The sequence below is a fragment of the Lutra lutra genome, chromosome 4 (assembly GCF_902655055.1).
Source record: "Lutra lutra chromosome 4, mLutLut1.2, whole genome shotgun sequence".
NCBI classification, from domain to species: domain Eukaryota; kingdom Metazoa; phylum Chordata; class Mammalia; order Carnivora; family Mustelidae; genus Lutra; species Lutra lutra.
The window spans coordinates 34,325,920-34,342,739 of NC_062281.1; the positions used below are offsets into that span (position 1 = coordinate 34,325,920).

The 16,820-nt window shown below is 33.1% G+C and overlaps 1 protein-coding gene across 39 annotated transcripts in view; it reads right to left on the reverse strand.

Annotated features, from left to right (window-relative positions):
* Window positions 1-16,820, reverse strand: part of RIMS2 (regulating synaptic membrane exocytosis 2) — a 587,006-nt gene that overhangs the window by 189,983 nt on the left and 380,203 nt on the right. For 20 of the 39 annotated variants that reach the window (XM_047727199.1, XM_047727164.1, XM_047727177.1 and 17 more), the window contains 2 exons: window positions 11,539-11,718; window positions 10,533-10,642 (listed from right to left, as the gene is read on the reverse strand). In XM_047727199.1, the coding sequence (XP_047583155.1) occupies window positions 10,533-10,642; window positions 11,539-11,718 (290 nt within the window). Of the gene's footprint in view, window positions 1-9,661; window positions 9,695-10,532; window positions 10,643-11,538; window positions 11,719-16,820 lie in introns of all 39 variants that reach the window. The other 19 variants (XM_047727198.1, XM_047727200.1, XM_047727180.1 and 16 more) reach the window with 3 other exon arrangements.

The window sequence follows — 16,820 nt, forward strand, 5'->3', positions numbered from 1 at the left end:
AGCCTAGATGTCCACTGACAGATGAAGGGATAAAGATGTGGTACACACACACACACACACACACACACACACACACACACAAAATGGAATATTATGCAGCCATCAAAACAATGAAATCTTGCCACTAGCCATGACATGGATGGAACTAGAGGGTATTATGCTAAGCAAAATAAATCAATCAGAGAAAGACAATTATCATATGATCTCATTGATACGAGGAATTTGAGAAACCAGACAGAGGGTTATAGGGGAAGGGAAGGAAAAATGAAACAAGACAAAACCAGGAAGGGAGACAAACCATAAGGGACTCTTAATCTCAGGAAACAAACTGAGGGTTGCCGGAGCGGAGGAGGTTAGGAAGGATGGCTGAATGATGGACACTGGGGAGGGTGTGCTGTGGCCGAGTGCTGTGAATTGTGTAAGACTGATGAATCACAGACCTGCACCCCTGAAACAAGTAATACATTATATGTTAATAAAAAATAAAATAAAATTTAAAAAAGATCTGTATGTAATGATAGCTCAGGTCAGTCTCCTCAGGAATATTTACATTTCAGTGTTCTGGAGAGCCTAAAAGCTTCATATTATTAAAACAATTAAGCCACAAGAGAGTGGCAGAATATGAACTATGACAAGCAGTGGAATATCTGAAAACCTACCCAGAACCCCTCACAGCTTACCTCTTCTTTGTAAGTATCACAATCTCAAGCACTTTCTATAAGTGACATGCTACAAAATAATTTTACCAGCTCTGTTTTGTTATTCTCATTGTTTTATCTTGGGATCTCCCCAAAGCAGGGAACACATCTGATCTGTCAGTGTATCCTCAATAAACACCCAGTACAATAAGCTGAAAATAGCAGACATTGGTTGGACTGAACTAAGCCATTAGCTAATATTTAAAATAAGATAAATGGTTGAAACCCATGCAAGAAGATCACCATTTATCTGAAGAGGCAGGATACAGAAATGCATACTCTGGAAGTCAAGACTAGAGATCTGCTACTATGTAGATTGAAGAAAGCTGATTATCCTCTAGATTTCTATTCCTTTGTCAATGAAGAAAAGCAGCTTTATTAAAAGACTTATAAGGCTTCTTCTAAATCTAAAAGTCTTGATTCTAAATCTAGGAGTGAAACCACAGAATACCAAGAGATACACTGGTAAACTACAGGGAGATGACTGGGGCCAGATGGCTCTAGAAAGCAAACCAAGGATCCGGATTTAGAAAACAAAACTCATGTTCATACAAAGTTTCCCATGTGTCCTGCATGCATTGTAGTCCCATGATCTCTGCCCTCAGTTCCAGATTTTTATTTGTTTTTCCTTTACAGCCAAACTCTTTCAAAGGCATCTATTATATTCACTGTCCCCCTTCTTTCCTCTTCTTTTAAATCCATTCTCCTCAGCCTTCATATGACTCCAACAAAACTGCCCTTAATGAAGGATAACTTGACGACGGCATACTTGCTAAATCGAGTGATGGTTTCACACTCAGTAGCTCTCTCTCACCTATTGCAAGTACTTTCTTCACCTGTACTCAAAGACACTGCGCTCCATGGTTTCCCTCCTAGTTCTCAAGTCTCCTGCTGCTTCATCTTGTCAGATTCCGAGTATGAGATAGTTCAGTGCAGGGTCCCTCAACCTCTTCCCTTGTTCTCTCAGTAATCTCAGCCAGACTCATGGTGTTCAACCTCTCTCTCTCTGAGGGTAACTCCCTAACAGTCCAAATCTCCAACCTGAAATCCAGACCGTATTTTAAGTTGCCTATCTGATATCTTATCTTAGATAGCCAGGAGGATCTCTAGCTTATATCCCAGACTGAGCCCCTGAAATGCTCCCACCAAACAATTCTTCTCAAGTTTTTTCTTCAGTTAGTAGAAACTCCCTATTTTCCCAGTTACACAGGCCCAAAGCTTGGATGTTATTGAATCTCTCTCTTTCATCCTATCAGGTAATTCTGTTGGCTCCGTCTTTAATATCTATCCAGAATCCAACTATTCCTGTCACTACGATCTAAGCCACTGTCACCTCTTTCTTGGGTTATTGCAAAAGCCTCCCTGTTTCTTATCCCAATTCTTTCAGGTTAGCCTTAACATGGCAATTAAACTTAGTTTATTTTATGAAACAAGATGGGATCGGGAGGGAGACAACCATAAGAGACTCTTAATCTTGCAGAACAAACTGAGGGTTGCTGGGGGGAGGGGGGGTCAGGAAAAGGTGGTGGAGTTATGGACATTGGTGTGGGGGTATGTGCTGTGGTGAGTGCTGTGAAGTGTATAAACCTGGCGATTCACAGACCTGTACCTCTGGGGCTAAAAACACATTTTATGTTTATAAAAAAATTTAAAAAATTAAAAAATAAAAATGAAAAATAAAAATGTTAAAAAAAACTTACTTTATTTTAAAAAAGAAATGGTATTATGTCACTGAATCAAATCTTCCCATTTCACTCAGCAAAAACAAAATCCTAACATTGACTGATGGATGATACGAGTCACCTGCCCCAGCTCGTCCTGACCCAACTTACTACGATTCACCCTGCTTGCTTGGTCTCACTCAAGTGACCTCTTCCTGGCTCTTCCAACAAGTCAAGTTGGCTCTCATCACAGAGCCTCCCTTCTTGCTATTCCCTCTGCCTGGAACACTCTTCTTTCCAGGCATTCAAGTGGTAATTCTGTCACTTTCTTGAGGTATCTGCTCAAATATTACCTTGATGGGAATACTTCTCAGAATGCATTATCAAGAATTATTTATCCTACTTTCTTGAACACTATCCCATTATCCTGATGGAATTTTCTTTTTCATACTTATCAGTATATGAAATGATTTGCTATATTCTTTTATTATTTGCTTGCTCCAATAAATGTAAGGATTATGAAGGCATGGAGCTTTGTTTGACAGGTACACTAGCATATTTCCAGCGTCCAGAACAGAGACTAGAAGATAGTAAGTACCCAAACATGATCTGTAGAATGAATGAATAAGTAAATGAAAGCAATTATAAGTAGCTAGAAACTCACCAATTATGCTTAAGTCTTAATTTATAGTGCTATGCTATGGAATAAAGATAGTCTCATTCTAGCTCATTAAAGGTATGAAGAGCCAATGTATGTAAAGGGATTGGCTTAGGTACATCGTCATTTGAGAACTCTGAAGCCCATTCCACCTACCAAAGAGTCTGACCTTAATAAAGGGTTAATGGAGACACTCCGGCTGACTGATCACATATTTCACTAACTGAAAGGCAGCATACACTATTCCTTTTCCAGAATGATATGTGGGCATGTCACAGAAGATGCAGCATAAAGCTATCTCTATCTTTATTATTTCCTCCCTTTGCATTTTAAATCAGAAGAGAGGATGGTGATAAATCCATCACTCAATTCAATGTTTGGCCATTTCTAATACAAGGCTCCAGCCAGAATTCATAGTTACCTCTATTTATTTATTTATTCCTCTGAATACGTAAGTAAAGAAGGAATATAGTAACATCCCTCTAACCTATGGAATCTTCTCTAATCCACAAATATGCTTTAGCTAATTTAAAAACAACCTCTCACCTTAATCGTACTCATGAACTGTACTGTGAAATTCAACACAAACAGTAAATGTGTCTCTCCCAAAAGAAAACTGCGGAAGCAAAAATTAGATGCCTAGACCTTAAATAGAGGTGGGCCATCTATGTATCCTATGTAGGATTAATCTATATAACAATAGTGATGCTTTGCAGTAATGAGGATCTTTATGTACATGAAAAAAATATACTAATAACGAGTGGGAGTAACTCAACAATCATTGTCAGTAGAACCTTTACATGCAAGATCAAAGGAATAACAAGAGTGTGGAAGAGTTTAGAGGTGAAAGGCTTAACAGCGTTCACGGTCAACTAGAGCTCAGGAAGCCCAAAACACCTGCTCAGAGTACTTCCTCTGCTGTAGTATTTACCTTGGCGTCCTCCTATGAAGTCCTTATTCTTTTGATACATTTAAACTTACTCAAATAAAAAAAAAATGGCATGAAATGTTCTTAAAATTTGTTGCACTCTAACAACTGACTGAACATTTAAGAAGAGATATCTACTTTTCTGATCACTGATATAAATTTCAGTACATATAAACATATCCTTTTGTAGGTACTAAGCAGAAATCATGGAGGCTAAAATATAAATAAAAATGACAACTATGTAAATGCACACTGAAAGCTTATGTAAATTTTTATTGTTTTATGGAGAATGTTAATATTTTATAATACTTGATTTCATTTTATTTAGTTAGTTACATTATTTTCACCTTTTTAACCTATAAAACCTAGCATATTTCAAGAATTTTATGCTGGAAGGGGTGTTAATGAATAGTTAATTAATACTCCATAGTAAGGAAAATTATAAAATTATTTTAGTGCTAATTAAATATCACACAGAACACTGTAGACATTATTTATAACAGATGAAGACAGGGAAGTATATAATCAAGACTAAAAGACATTTTAACTAAAGCGACTGAAGCAAAAAGTATTCATTTTTTAATTTGGCCCCATAACAAAGGCAAATTGTTATAATACAGAGACATTTTAGAACACTGTTTTTTTTTATAACCATCTTAAAATGCTGACATTCTGAGCTAAATTTGATTATCAATTATTATAAAACATATACAGTCCCTGTTGTTTTTGACAGAACTTAGTTGAGCTGGGTTATAGAATTAAGTCACCAATAATCATAAGAAAACTAAATCTAAGTATTGAAATTGATCATCTTTTTACTCACTCAGGTAATATATTAATTCATGTGTATAAAACTGAAAAAATCTACAAATATTGTAGGTGCTTATTTAATATTATTAAACTAAATTAAGTTCATATCATTTTCTAATTTAAAATTCTGCTTAAAATATTTTTTAAATCACTCAGTTTTAAAACAATTTCTGGATTGAAAAATATCTATGTTGTGTTTTTCGCGAGGTAACTTGGCCAACACTCTCTCCCTCAGAATCTTAACATGACCAACAAAGCCAAACTTCTGACTTAAATGACACACATTTCAATAGAATAGGATTGTACTAGGATATTTATATCTATTTAATTTAAGAAAGTATATTCACACACATCACCAACATCAATAATGAGTGTCTAATATATAGAAAGGTACTATTAACTTCATATTAGACTTGCCTTTTTTCCCATTATTAGGTGGGCTTGGTGTTTCTCCCTCATTGTCTTTTAACATTGAAAACAGACAATAGTGGTTAATAATTAAGGTCACTAACAATCCAAATAAAAACGAAGCACACCACAAAAGATGCAATCACACACTAGGGAAACAAATTCATGCATTAAACATGACATCTCACATTAATGAACAAAAGAGTAAAGTATATCCTTCCCATCCTCTGAGAAAAGTAATAAAAACAAAAAATGAAATGAAGAATAGTCATTTTATAGTAAGTCAGAAAGATTATAGTTATGGTTTTATGCTAATTTGACAATTGATGTATTCACTAATGAAGTTAATTTTGAGGATAGGTGACAAACTGCTTCAACAAATAGGCTTTATCTTAAGGACGTGAAAAATAAATAAAAGTATTAACTACCACTGAAGCCCCCAAACTTATAATTTCCTAAAAAATGACTTTCCTCTGGAAGCCAATTCATGAACAGTGTGAAAGCATTTCACCGCTCATATGGACTAAAATGAGACATATAGGGATGGGCAAATAGGAAAACATTAATTGCACAGCTAAATTAAAATTAAATTCATTTTTTATGCTATTCTCTAAATATGTGATTCTTATAGCATTGCAGGAAAATGGAAGATGCATGACATTCTAGTAGTTAGAATACTAGATATTTAGAACAGAGATAGTTACACATTTCTAGAAATGTGCAACTAAACTTGCCTTTCTTTTCAAGGTCAGACACATTCTGATGATTATTCTTATCTTTATGATATTAAAAATAGTTACTAATAATCAGCAACTGCAACTTAAGAGGTCTTGCATCTTATACTGTAAATACTGAGACAATGCATCCAGGAAAATATATGTTATGCACAATATCCATAAGGACATTGCTTCACACAGTGGAAAAGGAGAGAATGTAAGGCACATGAAGTACACTCTACTGTTCATGAAAGACAAGTGATGATTTAAACATGATAAAATTAGGACCACAGTCATTCTTCATTGTTCAGTCTTGTTCAGTCTTCACTGTTAAATCTTTTTAAACTGACATCTTAGAAAAGACTAGGATTCAATTCTGTGTTTCAAATAAAAATAGTGAAAATCTGATAAAAGAATTTAATAAAATAAAAAATTTGATAAAAGAAGTGTATTAATACATTTACTGATTATGTAATATTTGAAGTTTTAAAATCCTTTCAGGAACATGCTGACAAAGAAAGTGGCAAAATTTATGACATGCAAATATAATAAGGACTTAAAAAAAAACCACCAGAATGGAGGCCCTCCCCTCAGAAGATGGAATGTTTAGTAAGAAATTATGATTGTCAATAAATATTAGAACACTATTGAGCTGGGATGAAGAACAGGAATATATGGTTAATTGTTCTTATTTTAGGAAAAGAATTTATGAAGAAAATTGTGATAGTCTCTAAAAGTTTTAATAGAATTTATATTCTACTCTACTGTACTTGTAATTTACCTCTACAAAACCAAATTCTTTAGAGAAGAAGCTAGGACTGCAATGTATTACTCAGTGTAACCCAGAGTAGGAACTCAGTTTTTAATAAATAAATGAACTGAATACAGAGTTAGGGTAAAGGATAGGCATGAATTTGATCAGAGGCATTGTCTATAATTTTAGTTTGATTTAAATACTAAAGAACATGTTCAGAAGGATAAATTAAACATTCTGGTAAGTTATCTTGATTAGATAGCTTATGTAATATTTCTCCATTAATAAAATTAGGCAATGTATTTAAAAGTCAGTACTGAAAAACAAAACGTTCTTTATTGTGCATTTATAAATTTGGAGCCCAACATCTTATATGAAATGGAAAAGTCATACTTCTAAAAAATTCAGTTATTTATTTTAGACAAACAGTCTGACAGACCTGCCTTGACCTCTTCACCCTGCTTTGCTCCCCACTGCTCCTCCACATGCCCAGTCTCTTCATTAACTTCCGTATTTGCACAAGTGAAGAAAAAAATAAGACCAGATAGGTATATTTGTTACTCTTGGTGACCAAAAATTTCAAACTATTCATGATACAATGAGTGATTATAGGGAGACTAAAAGATTATTTTTAATGAATTTCTGACAAGTTATGGAAGCAAATAAATAGTCTATTAATAAGTTATCATACTATCTTCTTTTATGATGGCTCTGATTTGTAAAAGAGAAATTGTAGCCTCTAAAATATTTACGGTATGTGATAACTGTGTAAAGTAGGCAAAATACTTTGTCTATAAGCTTGATACATTCTTAGAAAAATAACATTACATATCTTTTCTTCTACAGAACCAAAGAAAAATTATAAACTCTCTTTTATTTTCACAAAATGCCAGTACATCAAAGTTAAGAGAAAATTTTAAAAAATATTAATGCTTTAACTGTTGTTTAGTACATTGTACTCTTCTTATATTGTTCTTATTTTTTCTGGTTCTCAAAGAGACGATAACCAATACTGTACCATCATGAAAACCAACATAGCCAAGGTTTTAAATTCACTTAATTAACAGACTAAAATATAACCAAAATCAAAAGGAATTAAAGTAGGAATTGTTCATTTTTTAGCTCCTGGACAGGATGAGAAAAATAATCACATCATTACTTTGATTTTGAAATAATGCCATTAAATTACAAGTTCTGACAACTTTTCAAGAGATAATCCAAATATAATTTGATGTAGACCAACTGACAGCCTATTTTGGATTATGCATCTTTAACTTCAGCTGGAATTTGAAAACTTCTAAAAGAGGTATTTTTGCCCCCAATTAAAGCAAAGAAAATTACACAATTATGTATCTGCTAAAGTCTTCATATCAACATTCACAAAAACACTGCTGAAATCATTCATACGTTCAAGCAAAACAAAACAAACAAAAAATCCTTTTATCTCATACTGGAAATGATAAGGGCGGTTTTAGCTCTCCTTCCTTTTACTTATAAAAAAAATCACAGTGAAAGGGGACATTAAAAGAAAACTTTTTTTAAAAAATAGATTCTATAGGGCATATAGAATGTTAATTGACAAGCCCATTAAAAAATTCCTCAACCCCAACTTTCAGCTTTAGCTCTATGCTGACTTTCCGGTAGGTTTAGTATTACAAAGAACAGAACTCACATCTCAACAAACTGTTGTTATAAAAGATATTAAAACTGAATTTTTAAAAAATTGTGACATAAACTATTTCTGACATCACATGCCAACAAATGAAGTCAAAACTCTTTAAAAGTCTTTTAAAGTCTTTAAAAGTCCTGGGGAGACAAAAAAATTTCATACACATCACACAACTTTCTTTCGGTAAAGTACTTTTAAAATTATGTAGCCCATTCTAATGCGAATAATTAAGAACTACAGAAATGCTGCTGTAATCTTGCCAGACAGCATAAGAAACCATTAGTCATAATAGCACAGAGTTGTTTAAAATCATGGTACATATTATAGAGAAAACCTCAATACTGAAGTCCACAAATCATTCAGTAACTAACAAGAACACAACTGTTCCAAGTTATATAAGGCAATAAAATATGCTGCTCAAATGCCGTGCACTTAAAATTTTGTTACAAATAGCTTATAGAAATTTTAATAGAAAACACAATTTAATATAAACATCTATAGAATGACGAGATTCTTGTAGGGATACATTGTATACTATTTGAAGTAGCTTTTCAGTTTTTAAACAACGTTTCATGCATTCATTCAACAAACATTTATTGAGGGCCTGTAATGGGCCAGGCATTATTCTATGTGCTGGAAATTCATAAATAAATAAAACAGTTAACAATTCTTTAAACTTACTAGGTTAATTTTAGAAATTCTTTCATTGGCAGAGGAATTTTTATTATTTAGTAAATGCATGACACTCCACATATCATGATTCAATATTTTCTCTTGAGTCATAACGTAGTGTTGATAATAAAACTGTACATGTTTAACTTTGGTATACTGTAAGCGGTCTTGTTACAACGTGAAAAGCGATGCAGGAAATACAAACCACAATCACTATCTAATTCAACAACTTTCTTTTCTAGAAAGTCAAATTTAATGACTGAGAGATCATCATAAATACGAAATGAAATATATGAGGATAAGTATCACTAGACTGGGTGTACATCTTTGGTGATATAAACACAGACTGCAATTGATGTCTTTGGTTAAAGTCTTGCACAACATACAGAATTCTGCTTGAAAGGCACATTAAAATGTTTAAAAAACAGAACATTCTATCTTGGCATTTAAAGGAAGTTTCACTCTGCATTCTTAAGGGAATGAATCAAAAGAAATTTAACTCCTTGGTGTAATTTCTAAGTAAAACCAAAGTTGAATACTTTACCAAAAATGATAAAAGAAAATCATTTGACTCTCCATAAAAGTCTATACCATGGAGGGACATCAATTGCAGTTGGGTTTATTTTTGCTTGCATAGCCCCCCAAAAAGGCTGTCAGCACAAAACAAACCCTCCTTTATGTACAGACCTTCATAAGGTTCTATCTCCTTGACTCCATTGTCTAGGAAAAACAAAATAAAAACAAAACAAAAAAGGGAACCAAAGCACAGGGGTTAAAAACAACAGAAATTTCCAAAGGCATAAAATGTATGTATCATCTATTAAAGAAAAGTTAAATGGTGATTTAAGTATATATATATAAATATATATGTATTTGTTTTTTGGCAAAGCACATCCAGTTACTAAATAAAGGGACCATTTAAAAAAATGAGGTTAAAAATTATTATATTCTATCATCCATGCTTTTAGAGGTCCTTTATCTAAGGATTTATAGATGTTTGGGGAGTATGCTCATCTGTGTATAAATAAATAGTGCTTCTTATGCAAAAATTTGAAAGTATTAAAAATATCAGTACAACATGCATCTTTCTTTGTATATTCATGATTACCTTTTCTCTGGTACTCCAGTTTTGAGAAGGATCACCATTGTTGTGCATCAGCTAACCAGTCCTTTGCAGTGTGTGAAAATTGATTTGGCTAGTTACTAATAAACTTTATGTAACTATCAACAATTACATACACTTAGTTGTAGCAAAGAAATAGCATCCCACTGCTTATCTAAGAGCATTAAGTTTACTTTTAAAAATGCATTTATTCAAATTTTGAAAATGTGCAAAAGCAATAACAGGAGGTCATTTTCCCTCCAAATATTACAAATTTTAACTGCAAAATATATAATAATTATCAATATATTTATAACTATAACTACTAGCAAATGCAGCTAAGGCGTTCAATTAACAAAAGAAGAACACTAACACAGAAGTAGTAAAAAAAATATCTTGATTCACCTTAGCTTCCGTGTGTATTTCCTACATGACATAATTAGAAATAAAACTTACTTCTCTCCAATGTTCCCTTTGGCGGAAGTTGTGGAAGTTGTCGGCCCCTTCGTCCTGCCACTGGAGTACTTGACGGGCTGGTTTGGACAGACCCAGTACGAGGATGAGACCTACAAGATACACCATTGATGTTCATTTTCAGTAGGATGAATGAAGTCATTTGAATACATTTGGTTCATATGATAGTGTGCAAGTGCAATTTAAAAAGAGGTGTAGCTGCTGATTAAAAGGTTAGGAAAGTAGGACAAAATATGGATATTTGAATGATTGTCGAAAGATGTTTCTACTTTTGTGTCATATGCATACACACACACAGATACATGCACACAAAATCCTACAGTAACATCCATGGAATTGTTCATGTAAATTAGTATTCTATCCATATGAAAGCAACAGGAGAGCTCTGCAGCTCAAAAAATGAGAAGTAATGTTTTACATTTCTTTCTACCAGATTTCAAATTCTCAACACTAACCTCCCTCCCTTGATGCAAGGAGATTTTTACTTAGGCTTATATTAGATATCCCTTTATTAGAAAATATCTCATGATACTATAACTAAAACCCTGAACAATTCAGAATTCAACTAAAGATACTGGTTAATACGTGATCTTAGTATTGATAGAAAGAAACAAAAAGCTAGTTTTAGTTATTGTCATTACGATGATTATTCCAAAATTGATGTCTAATGGACACAAACAATTTCTCATTCTGTAGGAGAAGAACATGAGAGTTATGAGGTGCATTATGGGGGGATTTACCCAGGACTCCTGATCAATGAGAAATCACACAACAAATGCGGTCAGGACAGTTAAAAACAAATTACGATGGTAGCCACACACTATTATATCCGCTGAATATAAATAGTGTGCTTACACTGAAAAGGTTAGTATCGATCGTTACTAGTGATCAGCCAAAGATGATAGAAGAGACCATTTAGCTGCTGGGAAAATAAATAGGTGTGCTGGTGGGGTAAAGGGGAGGTTAGTCTGATTGATTTATCTTTCACCTCGATAAGGCAGGTGAAGGAGGGGCAGATCTTCCAGTCATTAATGAAGGCATCGACCTCATGAGGTTTGTGTCAGGACGCTCAGTGGATCGGGAGCGGGTGGTGGTCCGCTCTAGGAGAGGCCGTTGTTCTGTTGATCTGGATCTGTGATATGGCTGTCTATCTGCTGCTTCACAATCCCTGAAACGTTAGTCAGAAAGCAGCTCAGTTGATCTTTAGTGCCCTTCTCCTGTTTGGTTAGGATGCATCAAATCGATTTTGAAAAAGGTCATTGTTTAAAATCATCGAATTTGTAAAAACATATTCTGAGCGGGTCTCACTACACTTCGTCAGCATTTCTAAGGAAACCACAATCTGCTTTTGGTAGCAATTCCCAACGAAGAGAATAGGAGTTGCTCAGTTATTGTCAGTGACAAACGAAACTGCCGGCTTTCCAGAATGAACTCCCTACGTGGAACCGGTGACGTATGTGGAGTAGTCTATTTCAAGGAATGCAATGGCTTTTCCTAACGTTCCCAAAAGAGTGAAGGAAACCCTATAAGCATTAATTCTAAAGACCCAAAGGCAGATCGGGTGTTTCTCATTCTATACGCCATAAAAAGGCCTTTTGCACGAACATGGTATATTGATGCACCCAAACATTCCAACAAAAGAATCAAAACGTTGTAAGAAAATACTGCAACCTTGCAGGCTGTAGCCATATTTCAACACACCGTCCACAAGAACAAGCACAGACAACCGGTTAATCAGTCAATCTCTGCCACCCATCTCAGGGCACTTTAGCAATGTCAACAGATATCGTTCAGCAAAGTATTACTCGATTGAAATAGTAATGCTTCTGAAACAATGTGATCTTGACCACAAATAAGACCAATATCAAAACCTAATCCTTGTTGAAAGACATATACTTAAATTTAGGGAACCCATCATTACTGACTTTTGTATCCCTGCAATCTAGCACGCTTTGAACACCTAACATGTGATTGGTAAATGTTTTCTAACACCTGCCCCACTACCTGTGAGACAACCCTAAGAACACTCATTTGGCTCGAGAACTCTAAGGTTAACACTTGACCTCCCATCTAGTTTTAACCACAGTAATGGAAATGCTTATATATTATGGACTGTAAAAACAAACATTAAACAACTTTCATTTTACCTACAAGTTCTCCCAATCTTATTTTTGATAATGAAAAATGTGGGCAATTAAATAAGAAAAGAAAGGGCACAATTTCCCACATGTAACAAATTATATAGCATATAATTTTAGATCAGCAGGCATGAGATTAGATGACTTTAGGAGGTGAATGCTGGGTTTATTCTATAATACATCTTGTGATTCTCTTACATTTTAAATTCACAAGGTAATACATAAATTAAACCATTTTTTAAAAATATTTTAAAATGCATGTGCCATCATATGATTCATTTCCTAAGATAAATTTAGTATTTTTAATTTTTTTTTATTGTGTTATGTTAGTCACCATACAGTACATCATTACTGTTTGATGTATTGTTCCATGATTCATTGTTTGCATATAACACCCAGTGTTCCATGCCATCTGTGTTTTTATGAAAGTATATCCAGGATATGTCAAAAAAGCTGATGTATACAAAGTGTAAATACATACACAATATTCAATTACTTTCAAAGAGAGATCTAAAAAAGGAAACCTGATGGTATAAAAATTCATAATTCTATTTTTTTGTTTCTGAAAAACTATTTGAGAGAGAACACTTTTCTTTAGAAATAAATATGCTAAATAGTTTTTTGAATGTTTTTGGTGTACATATCTTTGTATAGTTTCATCACAGTCTATAAGCAGAAGCAAAGGAACATATATATATCTTAGATTCCTTAAAACCTATTTTTTGGAAAATACCGATCTTTACCTTATTTTCAGATTTCCTATTATCTTAAGTTAATAATAAACTTTTCTTACTATATGACATGTACTGACAAAATTTTGTGGAATGTCTATGACTATCCCAGCAGAAAATCAGGCTAATCTTTCCTGTATTTATGCAAAATTTGATATCTTCTGATTCCATCAAGCAATTTTCCAAGTGAAAACTAAGATAATAGGATATACACTTTTACTTCTTTGACACTATCTTTTAATGATTGAAATACATGATTGTGACTGAATTATTTCAAATTTGTTGCTATGTCCTTAAAAGGCTGCTGTCACTTATAAAGCCAACAAGTCACACTTTAGGAAATATCCTTAGAAAAATTTCTCTTTGGTGGAAAAGTTGTTTGAAGACTATGTCGATGCTTTAAATTTTGCTTATATTTCTTCTCTCCATTTTCATAAGTAATATGAATTATATGATTTCCATAGTGTGAAAGGAAAACTGGTTAATAAGTGAAACACAGACACACACAAAAACCCACAGTAGAAGGTAGCAATTTCCTAAAATGTCTACCATAGTTAAGGGGAATGAAAAGCTACCATATTTTAAACTTAGATCACACAACAGAAGAACAACACAGGCTCCCGGTCCCACAATTGGATAAGGATAAGCCTTACTAAGGAAGAACCAAGACAGTTACTGAGAAAATTGAAAGCAATAATGCCTAGGTCTTACCTATCATACCCAGTCTCAATGCAGGTTCTTTAAGGGAATAAGATATAAAACCTGACAACTTCTACCTAAATTCTTAGTGAATTTTAGTTTTAGGAGAAGAACTTAAAAATATTTAATTTTGAATGGTAGCCACTAAGATACAGGAACTATGCATTTACAAGGCACAAATATTTTAGTACCTAACTTGGGGTCTATATTTCACTGTAAGTAGCTTTCTCTGTAACTGCATTTAATTTACTTGATTTTACTTTATGCATTTTAAAACATTCTTCTAAAAAGGATGGCCGTAAGTTTTACAAGATTGCCAAAGGGCAAGGCCTATAAAAAAGGTTAGGAACCGTCCACCTACAAAATTAAATCTTTCTTATTAGGTGAATAATCTTGCTGTCTTTTAAAAAAAAAGTGATATAAAAATAAAATTAAAAAAAAATTAAAGAACCAAAAAAAAAAGTGATATAATATCTAGTGATTTACTGTCTTTTGTAGTTCGATTTTTAATAGTTTATATTTTGTAATGTGTGTACAATAGTTCAGATTTTTGCATGTATCATTTACCTGGATAAATACCGACCACTGCTCTGTACTATTTAGGGGCTCCTATTCCAAGGTTTGCAGAGGATCCTGTTTAATAGCCCGTCCACAAACAGAGATAATTCATCCTGACTGATAACACTGTAACAAGGACCAGGATGGTAACAACTCAGCTTTATAAGCCAATAATAGCACAAGCAGAATTTGAGCTAAGGATTCCTAAGGGAAAAATAATTTTAGAATCATCTAGTGAAGCTGTCCATTTGAGTCATTTTCTCCGTCACTATAGTTGCTCTTGCAAAAGATTTTTTTTAAGTTTCTAAGCATCTGGCACAGCTCTCTATTTACTTCATCACCTTTGCTATTTACTTTTCCTATTCTCACTTACAGCACAAGGTAGAGATGTAACGGAACAGGGAAGAACAGGGCACAGGGCCTTCTCTTCTCTAACCACTTACATTAGACCATCGCAATGATTCAACTTCATAACAACAAAAGCTCAATGTAGAACATCTCTGTATCTCTGTAGGTATGATCAAAGAACACTAGGAAAACTCAAAAAAAAAAAAAAAAGAAAAGAAAAGGAAAGGAAAAAACAACCACCAGCACAATGCAAAATTTCAAAGTACTATGCAGATATCAGTGAAAGTTCTCCTAGAATGTGACTCAGAACTTACAGTCTGTGATTAATTAGGCTCGTTTCATATTTAGATTGTAAAGATGCCATAAGTAAATATAATAGGTTTTCTTAAAAAAATAAACTTGTAAAAAATGAAGCTATTTCAGAATTATTTTTTTCCTTTTGATAAAGAAATTATTTCTCTAATGCTGAAATCTTAAATTAAAAAATTTTTTTTCAATGTATCTCTGAAGGACAACAAGTACCTCTCTGGTTTGGAGCAAGATATATCTTCCTTGTGTCCATATTGTATAATACAGAAAGCTGATTACCAGCAGAAGCAGTATGCTTTTGGTAAAATATATGGAATGTCTAGAGATTTTCTGAGAATTAACTGCATAACTGAAGAAATACATACAGGATAATATTTTAAAATTAGATATTTTAGAGCAACTAATAAAATGTAGATACATATTTATATAATATAACAAATAATTTAAATTGCATGACTCAACTCTATAATTTTCATGTTCACCATAAATTGTATTGCACAATTTAATTTTTTAAAAACTCTAGTTTATCCAAATAAATAAACACTGTGTATAAATAAGACCATTTTTATTATTTTGGTGGAAAATAGATTAATTTATCCTTAGGCCTGAGAGTATCTCTTTACAGAACATTTCTCCTCATTTAAATTTAAATTCTATACGTTAGTTAAAAGTAGTGAGTTTATTCAAAAATAATAGCAGTGTCTAGTGTCAGCCACATTAACAATCTAAGATGTGAAAACAGCAGTAATACATATAGTGAGGTGAGAAAGCAAGACACTTCTAAGGTAGGAATATTATTATTACCCATAAGCCTATCTTATCACCAAAAAGAGATGTAAACTGTTCTCATTTCTAGAGAAGTATTTTCTTAGAAATAGTCATTACAGGAGATAGCAAGAAGAAAATTTACTATCTCAATTTCCCGAAGAAAATTAGGGACAAATGCAATACTGAAAAATAAAGCATATTGTATTATTAAATATGCACACATAAAAACATAAAAGATGTAAATGTCTAGAGGATATTTTGAGTATTCTATTAAATATTTATAATATTCCTTATTATTTTTTATTTCAAAAAATAACAGAAAACCACAAATAAGTAGGATTATTTACTCAGCAGCAATTAACATGCAGCAAATTAATATATCTTCAAAATATATTTTTTTAAAAATCCAGAGATAATTATCATTTATAAACCATAAAATTCTTACTTTAATAAATAGAGCATTTTCATTCTCAGTGAATGTTGAAGTTTAATAACATTTGTCAACTGTAAGAAATTAATGTTGTTCCACCAAGGTATGGGACCCCTATGCTTTCCCTTCCTGGGTCCTCAAATTTTCCATAAAATAACACATTTTAAAGATGTATGTCTAAAGGACCAAATTATGCATTGTTACTGTACTATATGTATAAATGTGATGAGGCTTGGTCCTCACACTAGAATGCTATGTTCAACAGTTTCACTGATCGACTCTGAAAAAT